Raw genomic sequence first — 20027 nt, 5'->3', positions numbered from 1 at the left:
GAAAGAACATTTCTGGGTAGAAGATACAGCATTTGCTAAGACCTAGAGGTAAGAGATGTTTGGAGTATTTAGGAAACTACAGTTATTCTTTTTGACTGAAATATAAGTGAAAATAGCTTTCATAGAGTTCTTACTATGTGCCAGGCACTTCATAAGCATTAATTCATTATTGCTTATTTGATACTTACCATGTGAGATAGTTGTCATTTCTACCATGATATAGATGAAGAAATGGAGACAGAGAAAGGGTAATTGCCAATGGTTGCACAGCTTATAAATGGTAAAGGTAGGATTTGAAAACAGTCTTAACTCAAGAGTCTGTGCTATCTTGCCTACCAAGTTTTAATTCTTATGATCCTCTGGAGAGAGAAGCAAGGGCCAGTTCCTGATGAATTTGATTTTTTTCCTGAAAGAAGCCAATGAAGAGTTTTGAGCACAGGACATCATGATCAGATCTATATTACTGTACTTTGTAGAGAGTGGATAGAAAAGGGCCAAGGCTAGTAAGGAGACATTTGTGTTAATTCAGGGAAGCGCTAATGATGGCATTTGCCTGAGAAAGACAAGTGTGAGAGAAGTAGATGTAACTGGATGTGGTGAATGTAATTGGTTGTTGGAGGAGAGGGAGGATGGAAAGTCTGCCTAATTTTGTGGGCTGGGCCACTAACTAGGTAGATAGTGCCATTCATTAAGGAGGAACACAAGAGGAATTTGGAAAGCTTGAGATTATTTCAGTTTTGTAGATGTTGAGTTTGAGGGTCTTCTGGGCATATTCAAAAAGGGTTATTTGTGGATATGGAATTCACAAGAGACCCTGAGCAGATGATGAGGATTTATGAATCATGTGATTCATAAATCAAGTGATTATAAGGCACATCTCTGAGAAATGTCTAATAAAGCAATGAAACAGGAAGAGTGCTTCAAGGAAAAGCTCAGGAAAGGAGACACAGTGTGACGTTTGAGAAGACAAGGGAAAAAGCATCTAGAGCATTAAATGCTTTAGCATTAAGTTCTTGACTTCTTATAAAAATTTCCCAATTCAGAACACAGTGGGATTATTAACTTTCAATGAATAATAATAATGATAGGCAAACCTCTAAAATTTGTATTGTACTTTGTGTTTTATTGTAAACTTTCTTTAAATTTTTTATTTTGAAAAATGTCATAGCTTCATAAAGATTGTAAGAAACACACTGTTGTGGTAATATAAATTAGTTCAACCATTGTGGAAGACTGTGGCAATTCCTCAAAGATCTAGAAGCAGAAATATCATTTGACCCAGCAATCCCATTACTGGGTATATACCCAAAAGAATATAAATCATTTTCTTATAAACATACATGCACACATATGTTCACTGAAGCACTATTCACAATAAGAAAGGCATGGAATCAATCCAAATGCTTATCAATGATAGACTGGATAGTGAAAATGTGGAACATATACATCATAGAATACTATGCAGCCATCAAAAAGGAATGAGAGGTCAGGCATGGTGACTCATGACTGCAATCCCAGCACTTTGGGAGGCCAAGGCAGATCACTTGAGGTCAGGAGTTCAAGACCAGCCTGGCCAGTATGGTGAAACCCCGCCTCTACAAAAAAAAAAAAAAAAAACAAACTTGGCATGGTACTACATGCCTGCAATCCCAGCTACTTGGGAGGCTGAGGCAGGAGAATGACTTGAAACCAGAATGCAGAGGTTGCAGTGAGCTGAGATTGCACCACTGGACTCTAGCCTTGGCAACAAAGCTAGACTTTGTCTCAAAGAAAAAAAAAAAAAGGAACAAGATCATGTCCTTTGCAGGGACATAGATGGAGGTGGAAGGCATTATCCTCAGCAAACTAACACAGGAACAGAAAACCAAACACTGCATGTTCTCACTTATAAGTAGAAGCTGAACAATGAGAACACATGGACACATGGTGAGGAACAACACACACTGGGACCTGTCAAGGGGTCAGAAGGAGGGAGAACATGAGGAAGAATAGCTAATGGATGCTGGGCTTAATACCTAGGTGATGGGTTGATCTGTGCAGCAAACCACCATCGTACACATTTACCTATGTAACAAACCTGCACATCTTACACATGTACCCCAGAACTTAAAATAAAAGTTGATGGGAAAAAAAAAAAGAAAAACAATAACCACCCACATACCCTTCATATGGATTCACCAGTTGTTAATGTTGTGCCAACTTTGCTTTATCTTTTTGTCAGTATTTTCACACATACATATTTCTCTGTTGTTTGTTCAATCACATTGTGTGCTGAGTCGCTTAAGAGCTAATTGCAGATATGATACTTTGCACTTAAATATTTCAACTTGTCTATTTGAAAAAGAAAGATGTTCTCCTACAATGAACACAATATAATTGTCATGCTCAGGAAATTTAATATTGATTCAACACCATTATCTAGTCCATAATGAGATTTCTTCTAATGGCCCAATAATATCCTTCAGTCTCCCCACCTCCAATATCCAAAGTTCCATCAAGGATAACATACTACATTTGGTTCTTTATTATAGACTTTTAAATATTGTTGTATACCATTGTGATTCTATCATTTCCTTGAATAAAGAGGAGAACCAGAAAAATGAAAGGTCATAAGAGGAATGAGGTTTGGAGAATAGGAGAAAAAAGGCATCATAATGTTTATAATAATGTTTGCCTGTTTGGAGAAACAAGAATCACAAATGAAATCAGTTATATGTAGATAAGAAAATCCTTTATAACTTTTTGCTATTCTATTCACTGATCATTTTGCTGAGAACTCTGTATGCATTTTGTTTAACTCTTATGTCAACTTACATTAGAAAACTCAGTTATAGAGATGTTAAGTAACTCATTCATGCTTTACTAGAAATTGGTTGATGAGGGACATAAACCTAGGCCAGTGTGATTTTAGATTGCTTCTTTTAACCATTGTGTTGTATTGCCTTTTATTTCTAAGTAATTTATGTTCACTGAGAGCAAATAATAGTCTAGTTATGACATAGAAAAGTGAAATATAAAGATGTTGGGCAGAAAATTATTAGGGGTTTTTTGGGGGGAGCAGATTAAGTTGTTTCTGTATTCTTTGGTTAAAATTTGTGTGTGTGTTCTTTTTAATTCTTTAAAATGAAACTGTTTAATCCTTCTTAAATCATTAAGTTTTGAAAATTTTGACCATTTATTTATGTGTTAGGTTGATATTAAATCCTTAATAGCTTTAACATTTTCTACTTTATTAGAGAGGATTTAAAATTTAAGTAGATAAGCTGAATACCTGGCTTTATATTAAATTACTGCTGATGGCCAGGCACAGTGGCTCACGTCTGAAATCCTAGCACTTTGGGAGGCTGAGGCGGGCGGATCACTTGAGGCCAGGAGTTCAAGACCAACCTGGCCAACACAGTGAAACCCCATCTCTACTAAAAATAAAAAAAATTAACCAGTTATGGTGGTGCATGCCTGTAATTCCAGCTACTTGGGAGGCTGGGGTGGGAGAATTGCTTGAACCTGGAGGCAGAGGTTGCAGTGAGCCGAGATCTCACTATTGCACTCTAGCCTAGGCAACAAAGAGAGACTTTGTCTCAAAAAAAAAAAAAAAAAGAAAATTCTGAATTTTATCTTATTATTATTTTTTTACTATTTTAGTTGGCTCTTCGAAATGAGGAGGCAGAAAATGAAAACAGCAAATTAAGAAGAGAGGTTGGTAAAAAATTTTAGTAGTTGTGGTGGTTCAACAAAAGTACTTGTTAAAAAAGTTTACATAAATTTATATTGTAACCAGGACTGGAGTCTTCTAAGTAACTGATGTTTTCAAACTGATTTTATGGTATGACTTTGTCTCGGGGAAATAGAAAACAAAGCAAAATGTGAGGCCATTACGTATTACCTTCATCTCAGGTCTATGCGGGTAAATCTTTTTTTGTTTTGTTTTGTTCTATAAGCTATTCTTTGCTCGTTTTCAAATTGAATAGATGACTGAATTTCTATTCTTATTTCTCTTACCCCAGATGCTTTAAAAATGTTTTTTATTTGTGAAATCTTATAAATTCTGATTATCATTTGGTTCTACTGAGCCAAATAATGTTTGTACATTGTTTATTCTGATAGAAATTAAGTTTCTAACATAATTGAAATATTCTTTGTTTTGGTAGATAATTAGTATTCTTACTTTCTTTGGTCATTCAAAATAATATACATCGTTTTCCTAAATTTTTTTTGTTTTCTTTAGTTTCTGATTATTATTTTTAATTATGTATTGCCTTTCTCATTTCTAATTACCGTTTTCCTGTCCTTTTCTGTAGAACAAACGTCTAAAGAAAAAGGTGAGGCTTTAAGGGTGGTGAAATCTTGGGAATTTAAAGATATGTTCTGAAAGCACTATTTAGAGGATATAATTTTGTTATTCTGAATAGTTTCGTAATGGAATGTTGTGTTTGGTTACCTTCAGAATGAACAACTTTGTCAGGATATTATTGACTACCAGAAACAAATAGATTCACAAAAAGAAACACTTTTATCAAGAAGAGGGGAAGACAGTGACTACCGATCACAGTTGTCTAAAAAAAACTATGAGCTTGTCCAATATCTTGATGAAATTCAGGTAAAATGGCTAGAAGTCAGTTCAGAGCAATGATTCCTAAAAATTTTAATTTCATTATAATGTAAATATAATATTTAGCCCTACATGTAAATTCTTTGGTATAAATCTGTCACTATGAACTTGTAAAACATGAAATAAATTACATCTTTGAAGTTGCAACTTTTTAGCCATTCTTTTTATATTTGCCTATCTTGGTCATTAAGAACAATTGAGGTCCTTATGTACAATTTTCTTGATATTCAATTTGATTTAATTGGTCAGTGCCAATTAGTAAAGTTCTATAAAGAATTCTCTTTTTTTCTAGCAGACACTTATGGCTGCATTTAATTTTAATTTGGTTTAATTTTCAGTTTTTTTAAAATTATTTTTTAATTATAGTGTCTAACTTTTTTAGACTTTAACAGAAGCTAATGAGAAAATTGAAGTTCAGAATCAGGAAATGAGAAAAAATTTAGAAGAGTCTGTACAGGAAATGGAGAAGATGACCGATGAATATAATAGAATGAAAGCTATTGTACATCAGACTGATAATGTAATAGATCAGTTAAAGAAAGAAAACGATCATTATCGACTTCAAGTAAGAATTACTTTTAGAATAACTTATTTATTCAGACTTCATGTTATCTCATTACTGTTTATTTGACACTAGAAAGTACTTTTTCTAGGATGTGAATTTTTGTCTGTCTTTTTAATACTGTAATATGTTGTCATGTTGATATATTTGTCCGTATGTGTTTCTCCAGTCCCTTCACAAACACTAATTCTTGCAATTTAGGATATATAAATGATGCTTGAATGAATGTGTAGACAGCAGTCATGTACAGCTCATAATTATGGGGTTTTCTATAAAAGACTCTTGAAAATCCTGTGGATCATAACATTTAATTTTATCTTAAAATAAATACATTATATATATATTAGAAACCAATACATTGTTCACTATGTGGATTAAAGTTGTTTAAAAGGTAGAATAATGTTTAAAAATAAAATTTTTCTAGTAATGAAAGATAATTATGCAATTATAAGATGTAGAAACTATTAAATGTCACCTATAATTCCAGGATGACTTCAGTGATAAATATGCATATGTAATATAATGTATCTGTATGTATGTGTATACGTGTATATAATAAGTATGAATATGTATGTGTATGTAGATACATTTATATATATAATGTATGTGTAAATATGCACAGGTATAAATATATATTACATCAATTTGAAACAACTCTTGAAATAACTGTTGTCTTTTAGGTACAGGAGCTTACAGATCTTCTGAAAGCAAAAAATGAAGAAGATGATCCAATTATGGTAGCTGTCAATGCAAAAGTAGAAGAATGGAAGGTATTTTTTTAATTGACATAATAACTTTTTCTTTTTGTATTTTAGGTATAAATTTTAGTCTTATTTTTGTTTAATGCCTTATACTGGTTTATAACATTTTTATTAGGGTTTTTAAACATAAGTTTATTTTATTTATTGGTTAGAAAAGCTCTAAAACTGTCCTTTTTGATCTCTAGCGCATTTGCTATTGAATGACTTCTTTCACTTCAATGAGTTGAACTTTAAACTTTTTGGTAGAAGTCTAACTCCAAAATATATTTGGCAACTAAAATATATAATTCTAAATGTAATTTTAATCTTTTCACTTAACTCATAGTTACCTTGTATACATTAGTTAAATAGTTGCAGGTTTAATTTAATTTTTCTAACTGAATGTCAGGTTAATCAGTGGGAATAAGAATAAGCAAAGCAATCAGAATAACTTGGGAAGCCTTTTCTAAATACACTTTTCTTCCTCACCACCACCCTCCAACCTTAACCAAATTGTCAGGCCTTACCATATTAGAAGCTGGGTTTGTGATATTTGTATATTTGAAAAACATCAGAGATTATTCTGAATGAATAATTCTAATTTTAAAAGCTATCACTTCTAGAGTCATTTGCTTTCTAGTAGGGTTCACATAAATCTTGTTGGCAGTTTGGAATTGGTTAGCATCTAGAAAGCTCAGATAACCTATATTTTAAACAAAAGCAGTAGCAATGGAAGTAAGGCCTATAGAATCAGTCAAGCCTCCATAAACTTTATATAAAGGGCCAGAGAGTGAATATTTTAGACCACCTGGTCTCTGCTATAACTAAACTCTGTTTATAGCATGAAAGCAACCATAGACAATACGTAAATGAATGAGCAAGGTGGTTTTCCAGTAAAATTTTATTTACAAAAGCAGGTGGGAGGCCAGATTTGACCTGTGGGGCGTAGTCTACCAACCCCTGGAAAAAACAGTTGTCTTTACCAGATTTAATGTTGGCGGGGTAAATGGTAACATGTTATATGTGTTCTGTACTGTGTTTGACTTAATATCTTTTCATAATTATTTTATATCAGTACATGTAGTATTGCTGTTCTTTTTAAAGGCTATGTAATTTTTCTTTATATACAGGTGTTTATTTGATAATTTGTGAAGTTTATGAAGTTTCCAATTTTGGGGTTAGAAACTGTTTTAATTAATATTCTTATATATGTTATTTTGCAAATGTACAAGTATATCTGTGGAATAAATTGCTGCAAGTGTAATTGTCATGTATGTTGCAAATACATTCTTCCAGTTTGTCACTTTTTTTTTTTTTTTTTTTGCTTTATGGCATTTTTTGCTGTGAAATATTTCTTTTTATGCTTAGTTAAATTTGTTATTTTTAAATGACTTTTGACATTTGTCATAATGAGAAAGGCTTCTGAGTATAAACTTGTTTTCTCATCTTTTCTCCTAATATCTTGTTTTTTTTTGAGACAGAGTCTCACTCAATTGCTCAGGCTGGAGTGCAATGGTACAATCTCAGCTCACTGCAAATGCCACCTCCTGGGTTCAGGTGGTTCTTGTGCCTCAGCATCCTGAGTAGCTGGGATTACAGGCATGTGCCACCATGCGCGGCTAATTTTTGTAGTTTTAGTAGACATGGGGTCACACTGTGTTGGCCAGGCTAGTCTCGAATCCCTGGCCTCAAGTGACCCTCCTGCCTTGGCCTCCCAAAGTGCTGGAATTACAGGCCGTGACTCTCCCTGGCCTTTTTTTTACATTTAAATCTTTGAAACATATAATTCATTTTGATGTAAGGAGTATAATATGGATGCAACAGAGCTACTCTGTTGTCCAAACATCATTTATTATTTCATCTTTCTCCTGTTGAAATACAATTTCATTTTTATTATATACTGCTTTTGAATTTGAATTTAATTTTGGAGTCTCTTTTATTAAATTGATTTATCTATTTTCTAGCTGTGTATACTTGTTTTAACTTGTGTATATTTTAATGTCTAAAAACGTTATCATTTTTCCGCCTTTAGAATTCTTTATGAACATATTTAATGTAAATTATAGAACTGGCTTGTCCAGTTCTTAAAAAATATCTTGTGGATTTTTATTGGGTATGTGTTAAATTTATAAATTATTTTATAGATTGATTTAGGATAAACCTTTTTATGATATTTAGTCCTAGCTAAAGAACACAAGATAACTTTTCTTTCATTTATTCAAGATATTTTAAGCGTCTTAGTTGCATTTTAATGCATACTTCAGAAAGATCATTTGTATAAAACTTTTCACAGTTGTATGGAAGTACTTCTTGTTTATAAATGAGTTTTGAAAGGTTGAAATATTTTTAAAGATTGAATTATTAAGAAAATTCAGTGTATATATTAAAATCATTTTCTATTTGAATTTCAGGTCAGATATACAAAAGGGACAAAGATTATGCCAGTAGTTGCTCATACTTTCTCACTTCAAATAACTTTTATTTTCTGTATCATAAATCTATTAATGGTGTATATTATTTATGATAATGAAGAATGTTTTATTAACTTTCGTTTTGCATAACAGATTCTATTTTGTTTATTTCTAGCTTATTTTGTCTTCTAAAGATGATGAAATTATTGAGTATCAGCAAATGTTACATAACCTAAGGGAGAAACTTAAGAATGCTCAGCTAGATGCTGATAAAAGTAATGTTATGGCTCTACAGCAGGTAAAATCTTACCAGAATTTGGTTTATCAACCAGTTTTATTACAGTTGGAACTTTGAACGATGTCTTTTATTTATTATATCATCAGTGCCTAGTCTAGCAGCTTGTATTAGCAACTGTATAATAATGTCTTTTGAAATTTCTTATACCATCTGGTCCCAGTAAAAAATTAGAATTAAGTTATAGAGTCCAGATTAGAGTTAGAAATAGAGTTATTTTGTTTATTTTTCTATGTTTATGTGGATAGTACACATATTGCTTTGGTTAGAAATTAACAAGAAATGATTTAAAACTTTTAGAAATTTTAAAATAATTTAATACTCTGTTAAGGCTTATTTTACTGTATCTTAGTCCTAACATATCCTACACAATGCGAAATAAGCTAAAAGCATGGTTATAATTTGATTATGCTGCCTATTTTATTTTTAGTGAAAATAACTCATATAAAAGGAAGTCACACTTTTATTATTTGTGCTGTAGTTATAGTCCAAAAGTGAGAAGATGATTTGAAAAGTATATGCTGAGTAAAAGCAATTACAGGGGACAATATTTTTGAATAAAGTACTAAAGAGGAAAAAGCTAAGTAGAATAAAAGAGAAAGCACAGAGCAAAACAGAAACATACAGAATGGTAGAAAGATGAAATTGAATGGAGGATGAGGAAAGTAACATAAGGAATTGTAAAAGCCACAAACATTAGGGAGTTCTGGAAATGCTATTTTCCAGAGTATTAGCCTTTATATCCATCTTTCAGTATTGGAGTAACAGCAGTGTACCTATCATGTGTATCATTGTGTATTACAGTTAAAGTGTACAAAATGGTAAAAGGCATACTTTAACCCACAAGAAAGTATGTTCTACAGTCTTGTTGAAAAAAATCAGACCTACTTTTTTCCTTACCTTTTTAGGTTAATATTCATGAAGGGATATATATTGTTTTAAAATATTTTATAGGGTATACAGGAACGAGACAGTCAAATTAAGATGCTCACAGAACAAGTAGAACAATATACAAAAGAAATGGAAAAGAATACTTTTATTATTGAAGATTTGAAAAATGAGCTTCAAAGAAACAAAGGTATTTTTATAAATATATAAAGCTATTTTATATATCATTATGTTTTTAAAGTACTTTATATTTATTAAAATAAAATGTCAAGTCAATATTGAGTTTTCTCCATTTGAATTTTATCATATTTTCAAAAAATTGTACGTGATATTATTTTTTATTATACTTATATTACTAGTGCTTACCTTTGTAAATGATGGATGTATTTTCTATTATTTTTCTCCTCTGGTGAAAATTACATTAACTTTTATTACCAGGTCACTGGTATGAGGGAAATGAAAAATTGTGATACAATTATTTTTATTTAATTTTTTATAATTAACAAAGAATGGAGGATAATAAAATTTTGACCAGTGTAGCAGCATTGCTGATAGTTTTCAGAGGTCATTTCACATTAATCTTACTCAAATTAATGCTTCATCATATTCTCCTTACCCTGAGCCATATTACCTAGTTTAACACATCAAATTCTATGAATATAAGTTCTCACAATATCTGTGTTGTTATATTTCTATAGCACTACATACTATAGTTATGCCAGGGCACACTAATGCAAACTGTTCATGGGAAATTCATAGACATGTTTTTTATAATTGCTGAATATATATATACACACACACATATATATACACACACGTATATATATGACATGAAGAAGAAATAGTGATTCAGCGCACGTATGTGTGTATAAGTGTAGTGATGTGGTGTTTGCAGGTATGGTTGTAATTTTGAAAATGAAGCAAAAGCCTTGCTGAGGAGATAATTGAACCAATACTTAAAGGAAGTGAAGGAGTAAAACATACAGATGGCTCTAAGCAGTGAGAATAAGTTCAAAGGCACTAAAGTAGGAGTGTACAAAGCATGTTTGAGAACAACAAAGAAGTCTTTTTGGCTGGAGTAGAGTCAGCAATTGGGGCAGTGATAAGATCAGAGAGGTAAACTGAGGCCATATCATATGGGGCCTTATAGTTCATTGTGCAGGCTTGGCTTTTAAGTGAGAAGGGACAACGTGGAAAGTTTCTGAAGATAAGAATGATATAATTTGACTTAGACTGTGTTTGTAGTAGACTGTAGGAGTGGTAAATAAAAAGCAGGGAGACCTGTTAGAAGACGATTGCAATAATCTGGAGATGGTGGTTTGGGGCATGGTGGTAGCAGTGGAGTTATTGGATGTAGCAGTTCTGGATGTATTTTGAAAGTGATAAAAATGGAATTTGCTAACAGATCAGATGTAGGATGTGAGAGAGAGAGAACTCTTGGTCTGAACCAAAAGTTTTGGTCATGGTAGTGTTGTGGGAAGAGCAGGCTGAGAGATAATCAGGTGCTTAATTTTAGATATGTTAGGTTTGAGATGATTATTAGACATTCAAGTGAAGGTGTTAAGTAGGCGCTTGTATATAAAAGTCTAAGGTTTAGGACAGCAGTCTAGGCTAAAGATATGTTTGGTAACTGTCTCCAAAAAAGTAATTGAAGTAATGAGGCTGGCTAAGATCACCAAGGGAGTAAATGTAGGTTAAGAAGAAAACTCTAAAGAACTTCTACTTTAGCAGCTGGGGAGATAAAAAGGAGCAACCAAAGGAGACTGAAAAGGAAAGCCCAGAGAGCTCGGAGGAAAAGCAGGAGTTTGGAGAGCCCTGAAAACCACATGAGGAATGTAACCAAGGAAGAAGAAACAACTGCTTTCAGAGCTGTGTTCATTGATGCTGATAGGTCAAGATGATCACTAGAAGTTGACTATTGGACTTAGCAATGGTCATTTTTGGTTCAAGAGAAAATGGGTAGAGAGGAAATGTAATAAGGAAATACAGGAACTCTTTCCCAGGACTGTTTCTATAAAGAGAAGGGGAAAACAAGGTAGTAGCTTGAGGGGAAAGAGGGATTAAGAAAACATTTTTCTCTTTAAGATGGAAGAAATAACTCATGATTTTAGGTTAATAGAAAAGCTCCGTTAAAGAAGAAACATCGATGAATCAATGAAGTGTAGAGAGAGAACTTCTGGAACAGTAATATTTTAAGAATGCAATGGGATGAGATCCTAGTGTGCCAGTGAAGAGGTTGGCCTTAACTAGGAACATAGAGTTCATCCATAATTACAGAAAAGAAGGTAGAGTGTATAGATATAAATATAGGTGACTTGGTAGACATCCTGGTAATGGGAATTTGTTGAAGTTCTAAACTGGTTGCTGCTTTTTTCTCAGTGAACAAGGGAGCAAGGTTCTTAGCTGAAGGTGAGGATAGGAGAAGATGTTTCATAAGTTTGAGGAGAAAGAAGAGAAGCGAAAGTATAAAATGGTCATCTGAAAGACTGGAGATGTGGAGAATGTGGTATGACTGTTGAATAGCTTCAAGAGCCCACTATACATATATATATATGTATTTATGTATTTCTATATATGTGTTTATTATATTTGTATCAGAAAACTTTGAAAGTAGTTTAAACTGCTTTAAAAGGATGACTAATAGTATGGATTGTGCATATTCTGGTTACTAGGAGAAAAAGTGGCAATTGATCTCTGCTGTCAAATAAGGAAAAGAACTTATCTAATAACACTTTAGTCAGTCCATAGTTACATAATCCCTAAAGCTCACAGAAGGTGTGTGTACTAGACTATACTCTGTATCTTGAACTTAACTTGTAAAACGCAATGGCTAATGGTATTCTTCCTTCATAAATTAGGATTAGGTTTAGTTATCAGAAACAGAGAGCTGAAGAATAATGGCAAAAGCAAGATAGACATTTATTTCTCATCTACATAATGGCCTAGAATTAAGCATTCCAGGGTGTTGCCTTCATCTGCCCATCCAAAATGGATGCAGTGCAGCTTTCTCTCATGTCTGTATCCCAAACAGCAAGAGAGAGGAAGAGGGGACAAGAGTTAAAAGCATGTGCTGAAGGATAGGCAGGCAAATACAGTGTTTATTGTATAGGCCATGTGGAAGAATGATAGGAGAGTAGATATGTGGAAGAAAGGGAGAATAGATACTGGGGGACAACTCAGCCTGTGTCACGTTCCACAGCTTAGCTGTTAGCTCCAGACAGCTGGGCTCATTTCGTAAAAACTTTTGTGATCTCACATACTAGTCTTATGCCTAAGTCCAATATTAAATATATAACCTATATATTAGTAAATGCTTATTATGATTGAGTGTGAGAATAATCTGTGTCAATAAATTTTGGAATGATAGCAATCTTAGGTTTTGTTTTTTTAACAATTTAGTAAGATATTACAAGTAGGCATTTAGGAAGTTTTTAGCTTAGTTTGGATTGAATTTAGTTGCAAGTGGTGGAAAAATCAAGCATAGTACAATAATTTAAACAAGACAGAAATTTATTTCTCTATAATATAGACAAAATTGAAGCAACCAGGGCAGGATTTGTGTGACAGATGCACAAATATTCCCTATCAGGGACCCTGTATCTTGTTGCTATGCCTATCTCAACATGTGGTTTCTAATTCATGTGAAGTTGGCACCCTCATATGCATGTGGATTTCAGCTAGTAGGAAGGAGGAAAGATAAAGATTACTCCTTTCTTTTAAAAACATTTTTTTTTAAATTCACGTATGACCTTTGCATTTATATTCCATTACTGACATGACCACACATAGCTGCTTGTATGTCAGTGGAAATTTAGTTCTTTATTTCAAATGGCCATATGTCGAGCTAAAAATCCATAGTTTTAGTACAGTGGACGAAAGGGAGGTTAAATATTAGGAATAGCTAGCAGTCTGTGTCACAATGATCATTCTTTGTAAAGCAGTATTTTGCAACCTTTTAAAATCCATACCCCTTCAGCTAAGAAGATTTTGCTGAACTTTAGTTTTTTAGTTAATTGTATTAGTAAAACCGAAACAAAACTTTCATCTTAAAAATATAAAATGACAAATTTAGAAGAGTTTTTTTTAATGGCATACCACTTTTCTTGCCACCATATTGGAATCACTGATTTGAAGGAATAAGTCGTCAATTCAATTAATGATTTTTGTTTTTACTCTGTAGGTGCTTCAACCCTTTCTCAACAGACTCATTATATGAAAATTCAGTCAACGTTAGACATTTTAAAAGAGAAAACTAAAGAGGCTGAGAGAACAGCTGAACTGGCTGAGGCTGATGCTAGGGAAAAGGATAAAGAATTAGTTGAGACTCTGAAGAGGTTAAAAGATTATGAATCGGTATGTATTTTTATCTTGTCATTCAAGGAGCTTAGAATTTTTCTTGCCATTCACAGACTATTCTGTGCTATTTACTGCATACCATTTAAAAAACATTCCATAAGTGTCTTTTGATAAAGGTTATCCTCATTAATTTATAATGAACTATTGAAATCTTTGAGCATTTACTTTTTGTCAGGAGAATTGTTTTCAAACCTTTGATCACAAGTGATTTGTCCAAATAATCAGTTTTGATGAAGCAGCAGGATTACATTTTTTTTATTATCTGTGTTCATTGGGCCACCATGTAGATGTGACACCACTGGCCAATTTGACAGCATTTATGACAGGAATATACTGTGTCAATACAACCTGCTCTCCACTTTTTATACTTTTTCATTGGTTACAACTGATTCAAGCAACTAATGACTTACTTATTCTACTGGTATTGCTGATTTGCTTTTACTAATTCTTTTAGTATTTTGGTAAGTGTTTTATATGTAATACATATTCGGAGTCACTTTACCTTTAGGATATTATAATGGAAAGTTTTAACTGTTGCATATTACATCATTATTATTACTGGATTTGGTTTATAGAAGCACAATAAAAGACAGGTATAATGATATAAATTATAGGCATATGTACATTTTCCTTTAGACTTAGTAAAAAAAAATGAACTTGATAAATTTATTAAAGTAAACTACGTTATATTTTAAATTAGATTAGATATTTTTCAGGGAGTATATGGTTTAGAAGATGCTGTCGTTGAAATAAAGAATTGTAAAAACCAAATTAAAATCAGAGATCGAGAGATCGAAATATTGACAAAGGAAATCAATAAACTTGAATTGAAGATCAATGATTTCCTTGATGAAAATGAGGCACTTAGAGAGCGTGTGGGTAAGCCATCTTTTAAGTTACATAGTTTGCTCAGCCTGATTTACAAGTCTTTTTTTTAAATTTAAATTGTTTATTATTATTTATTAAGTAGTTTAATGCTTCTTATCAAATACTTTTTTTTTTTTTTTTGAGACGGAGTCTCACTCTGTCGCCCAGGCTGGAGTGCAGTGGCCGGATCTCAGCTCACTGCAAGCTCCGCCTCCTGGGTTTACACCATTCTCCTGCCTCAGCCTCCCTAGTAGCTGGGACTACAGGTGCCCACCACCTCGCCCAGCTAGTTTTTTGTATTTTTTACTAGAGACGAGATTTCGCCGTGTTAGCCAGGATGGTCTCGATCTCCTGACCTCGTGATCCGCCCATCTCGGCCTCCCAAAGTGCAGGGATTACAGGCTTGAGCCACCATGCCCGGTCTCAAATACTTTTATAAAATGTTTAATACAAATAAAAGTGGAGCTAACCTGATTGAAGTGGAATCAGATTTTATGGTATTGGAGTGGTGGGTGGGCAGGGCTGGAACATTGCCTTACTCAGTCTAGCATCTCCTCAGTAATAGCTGCTTCTTTAAAAAAATGAAAGTTTATTAATACCACATATCAGAGGTTAACCTTTTTTTTTTTTCCAACAAAAGTAGGGTATGTATTACCCACATTTGTTTGCAAAATGCTCTTGTTACAGATGAGATGTTTAAACCTCTCTGTGTTGTGATTCTCCTGCCTCTGCCTCCTGAGTAGCTGGGATTACAGGCGTGCACCACCACACCTGGCTAATTTTTGTATTTTTAGTAGAGACGGGATTTTACCATGTTGACTAGGCTGGTCTCCAACTCCTGACCTTAAGTGATCCACCCACCTGGGCCTCCCAAAGTGCTGGGATTATAGGCATGAGCCACCGCGCCTGGCCTGTTAAAATCTTGTAAAGATTTTTAAGTACTTGACTTGTATAATTCGGACTGTTTACATTTTACTTTGGTTGAGTATTTTAAGGAGTAATTAGTAATATAGTTTGAGAGTTTATATTTTTATTTTAATAAATAGCTTATTAATAAATAGTTAATATTACTAATTTAAGTGTTATGATAGTGCAGACTAAGTTGCTGCTTTAAAATGAAAATAAATATCTAAATATGGATTTCATTATTGCTAAATTTCATTTAATGCTTTCTTAGTTAAAATGATCATTTGTCAAAACTATTATCTAAAGAAAAGATAAATAGACAAATAAGTATTTTATACAGATATGTATGTGTGAAAAGTATCTAACTTGGATCCATAGTTGGGCTAGGACCCCAAGTTAGACTTCTGATCCACTTGGACTATCAGATCACAGCCAAGAATCTGGAAGTTCCTAAAGACGACTTCTGGCTAGTCTAGGTAGCTGTCATGGACATCATATTTTCTATGGTTAAAAAGCTCCAAATCTTTGTTTATAGTTTACATTAGGTTTTTGTTAGGATTTCCATTAATAATTGTGATAAAATTTTAACTCGAGTTACAGTTTAAATATCTGGAAAATTCTTTCACAGAAAGTTACCTCATTCTTCAGTGATATTGGCTAAGTGAATTATAACCAGTTGCCTGATGGTATATGACATTTTTGCAGTTTATTTGAATGCTTTTAAGTTTTTAATTGTATTGCTTTCTATTCTAGGCCTTGAACCAAAGACAATGATTGATTTAACTGAATTTAGAAATAGCAAACGCTTAAAACAGCAGCAGTACAGAGCTGAAAACCAGATTCTTTTGAAAGAGGCAAGTGTGGTAGTCAGTTGATTATTTTCTTGGTTGAACTATAGAGAAATACTAATAATTTATACTTTGCAGATTGAAAGTCTAGAGGAAGAACGACTTGATCTGAAAAAAAAAATTCGTCAAATGGCTCAAGAAAGAGGAAAAAGAAGTGCAACTTCAGGTATACTCAGTTATTCTAAACCTTTAAAAAGAATTATTGGTAAGTGAGTTGTCTGGATATGAAATTATTTATGTTAGCTATTTTTGCTGTTCTATTGTGGGTCTGTTGCAAATTTAATAAATGACAATAACAGCCTGAAGGAGATAAGTGAGTGTCAGTGGGTTCAGTCGTAAATCTGAAATAGGCAAAAATGAACAAAACAAAGTAACAAAAATTAAGCAAACAAGCAGACAAAACAAACCTTAGAATTATGGAATATTTGAAAATTTTATGGTATAGTATTTTAATTTCTAGACAGCACCAATATGTTGTGATTAACAATAATAAAACTTAGTAGTTTTTATGTTAATATATGTTACTTAACATTTTGCCTTTCCTTAAGGACTATGCATTGAAAAGCTTTTCTTGTAAATTATTATTATTATTATTATTATTATTTGAGATGGAGTCTGTCTTGTTCTGTTGCCCAGGCTGGAGTGCAGTGGTGCAATCTTGTGCATTGTACCCTCTGCCTCCCAGGTTCTAGCGATTCTTGTGCTTCAGCCTCCTGAGTAGTTGAGACTATAGGCGTGAGCCACCACGCCTGGCTTATTTTTGTATTTTTAGTAGAGATGGGGTTTCACCATGTTGGCCAGCTGGTCTTCAACTCCTGACCTCAAGTGATCCATCCACTTTGGCTTCCCAAAGTACTGGAATTATAGGCATGAGCCACCATGGCTGGCCTTAAATTATTCTTTACTAAGTGAAAGTAATGCTTTATTGAATATAAATTAGCATCTTTTTTTTGGTTTATTTTACTTGAGCTAAAGAGAACAGTTGGTTAAGTTTTATAATAGCCATTGCAGTGCTTTTTTGTAAGAAGACCACACAGAAGGAATATCTTTTTCGCTTGCCCCAAATCCCCAAGCACGTATATGAATAATAGCAGAGTGGTTCTTTTTAGCATTATGATTTCTATAATACATCCAAAACTTTCTCAATAAATGAAACTTCATAATTTATTAGTACAATAATCAGTTTACTTATCACTCATCATTTATATTTACTTTATATGTCTTTTAACTGGTGCGTATTAAGTAACGCTTTAATATAGAATAGGCAAAGAATGGTAGAGAAGATGAAATTCAAATTAGGTTCTCACATTATTAATAGTTCATTGAAAGTGAGCTAGATCAGAAGGTTGTATTGGCTATGTAGAATTTTGGAGAGAGTTTGGAAACAATTATTCTTCCTCTGGGTTAAAACTTGATTGTAGGTTTTAAGAATTAAAATGTTGGAATAGTAGAAGGGTTATTTTAATGTTTTTAGTTTGTTAATTCTCTTATGTATAGGATTAACCACTGAGGACCTGAACCTAACTGAAAACATTTCTCAAGGAGATAGAATAAGTGAAAGAAAATTGGATTTATTGAGCCTCAAAAATATGAGTGAAGCACAATCAAAGGTAATAGTAAAGTATTGCAAAGAGAGTACGGGAAAATATTTTTATTGTGCTTTCATTTCTTCCCCCTTTATCTCATTCTTGAACATCTGATCTTATTATTGTTGATAAATAAGTAGAGGGAAATATTTGCTTATTTAAATAACCTGTCGATTCAAAGATTGATTAATGAGACATTATTTACTCTGAATACAGATTAGGAGTTCAGATAAAGTAGAGCTGCTGCATAGGAGATCATCATTCAATACCCCACAGTCAGATCAGAATGAGCCAGAAGAGAATATGACCATAGGATCATTATCAAGAATGTTATCTGAAATTCACCATAGTGTAGAAAGTGGAATGCATCCTTTTGTCCCTTTAACTAGACTTTCTTCATCCATGCAAGTAAAAGATAATTCAACTCCAGAAACCATTACAATAAGAGAGATTTTTAAAGCACCATGTCTGCAGTCTTCAAGAAATCTAGAATTGTTAGTCAGCACCTTTAGTAGGGAAAGCCATGAAGAAATAAATGACGTATGCCATTTTTCTGATGACTGTGTGAAGAAAGAGTCAAGAAGCCATCAAGCACTAGAGAAGACTAGTTTTGTACAAAAAAGCAATTCATCTTTTCACGGCTTATCAACAGCTTCAGACATAACGCAGAAGTTATCACTTAGGCAAAAATCTGCAATATTTTGTCAACAAATTCGTGAAAATAGAACTGACATGGATAAATCACAAGTAGCAACATTAGAAGAAGAACAGGTTCATACCCAAATAAAGTACGCTGATATCAATTTGAAAGAAGATGTAATAAAAAGTGAAGTACCCTTACAGACAGAGATATTGAAAAATAAGCTTGAGGTTAATCTTCCAGACCCTGTGTTTATTACTGCACAATCAAAATTATCTCAGATACATCCTCTTGAAAATCTTATAGAACAGCTACGGAGAGAACTAGTATTTCTTAGATCTCAGGTGAGCCTTTCTCCAACTTATATTTTTGTGGTTGCTCTTTTAAGACATCTTTAACAAAGTTCTGTAACAATTACAGTTAGAATATTTTTGTTTGCATTTTAACATGAGTTATACACATTTTACTTTTTTAAAATCTAAAATGCAGTACATTGATATGAACTCATTGACTTGTCTAATTTATTAAATTTTTCTTTAGAATGAAATCATAGCACAGGAATTATTGATCAAAGAAGCACAGAGTAGAAATGCAGAAATAGAACTTGAACGTCATAGAAGCCAGGCAGAACAGGTAGTGTAAAGGCAGAACATTAAAAGAGATGATTGTGGTACTAAAGACAAAAAACATTATATCTTTTTGCCTTTTATCATGGATATTGGGAGAGGGAGAAAGTGGGAGGAAGATCACCATCTGTTTTACTGTTTAGATTTTAGTTTATTTTTATGATTGCTGCTATATCTTCATAGTCATTTTTTTTTGTTTTGTTATACTTAATTGATCAAACTTTTAACTTGAAAACTATAGACTATTGTGATATTTTGTTGAAAAAAATCAATTTTGTTGTCTCTGCTTTTTTTAGAATGAATTTCTTTCAAGAGAACTAATTGAAAAAGAAAGAGATTTAGAAAGAAGTAGGACAGTGATAGCCAAATTTCAGAATAAATGTAAGTTACAATTATCTTTTACTTTTCTGTTCTTATTTTTCCTAGACTTAAAATCATGGGCCTAAAAGGACATTAACACGTTCTCTGTTTTCTAATCTGTTTTACTCCTAATTACATCTGTACTGTATATACTTCAGTCTGTCACTCATCCAGTTGGTTTGCCTTGCTATTTTCATTGTCAGAGAACGTTACTAATATGAATTTTTTGTGAGAATGTATAACTCATTTTTCTTGTGTGTTCTTTAATCTAAATGAAGTTAGAACACCAAATTTAAAGTTCTTTAATATAAAGTATGGTTTAAGTTAAGGCAA

General features: G+C 32.8%; 1 protein-coding gene across 1 annotated transcript in view; it reads left to right on the top strand.

Annotated features, from left to right (window-relative positions):
* Positions 1 to 20027, top strand: part of CEP290 (centrosomal protein 290) — a 94149-nt gene that overhangs the window by 7566 nt on the left and 66556 nt on the right. Inside the window, exons 7-19 of the mRNA XM_025402708.1 lie at positions 3643 to 3696; positions 4299 to 4319; positions 4445 to 4597; positions 4992 to 5174; positions 5852 to 5941; positions 8498 to 8620; positions 9572 to 9695; positions 13686 to 13858; positions 14578 to 14740; positions 16388 to 16488; positions 16561 to 16648; positions 17980 to 18092; positions 19631 to 19715. Coding sequence (XP_025258493.1) covers positions 3643 to 3696; positions 4299 to 4319; positions 4445 to 4597; positions 4992 to 5174; positions 5852 to 5941; positions 8498 to 8620; positions 9572 to 9695; positions 13686 to 13858; positions 14578 to 14740; positions 16388 to 16488; positions 16561 to 16648; positions 17980 to 18092; positions 19631 to 19715 — 1471 coding nt within the window. The remainder of the gene's footprint in view (positions 1 to 3642; positions 3697 to 4298; positions 4320 to 4444; positions 4598 to 4991; positions 5175 to 5851; positions 5942 to 8497; positions 8621 to 9571; positions 9696 to 13685; positions 13859 to 14577; positions 14741 to 16387; positions 16489 to 16560; positions 16649 to 17979; positions 18093 to 19630; positions 19716 to 20027) is intronic.

This window comes from Theropithecus gelada, chromosome 11 (assembly GCF_003255815.1).
Source record: "Theropithecus gelada isolate Dixy chromosome 11, Tgel_1.0, whole genome shotgun sequence".
Lineage (NCBI taxonomy): Eukaryota > Metazoa > Chordata > Mammalia > Primates > Cercopithecidae > Theropithecus > Theropithecus gelada.
This window is presented reverse-complemented; position numbering and strand designations above follow the sequence as displayed.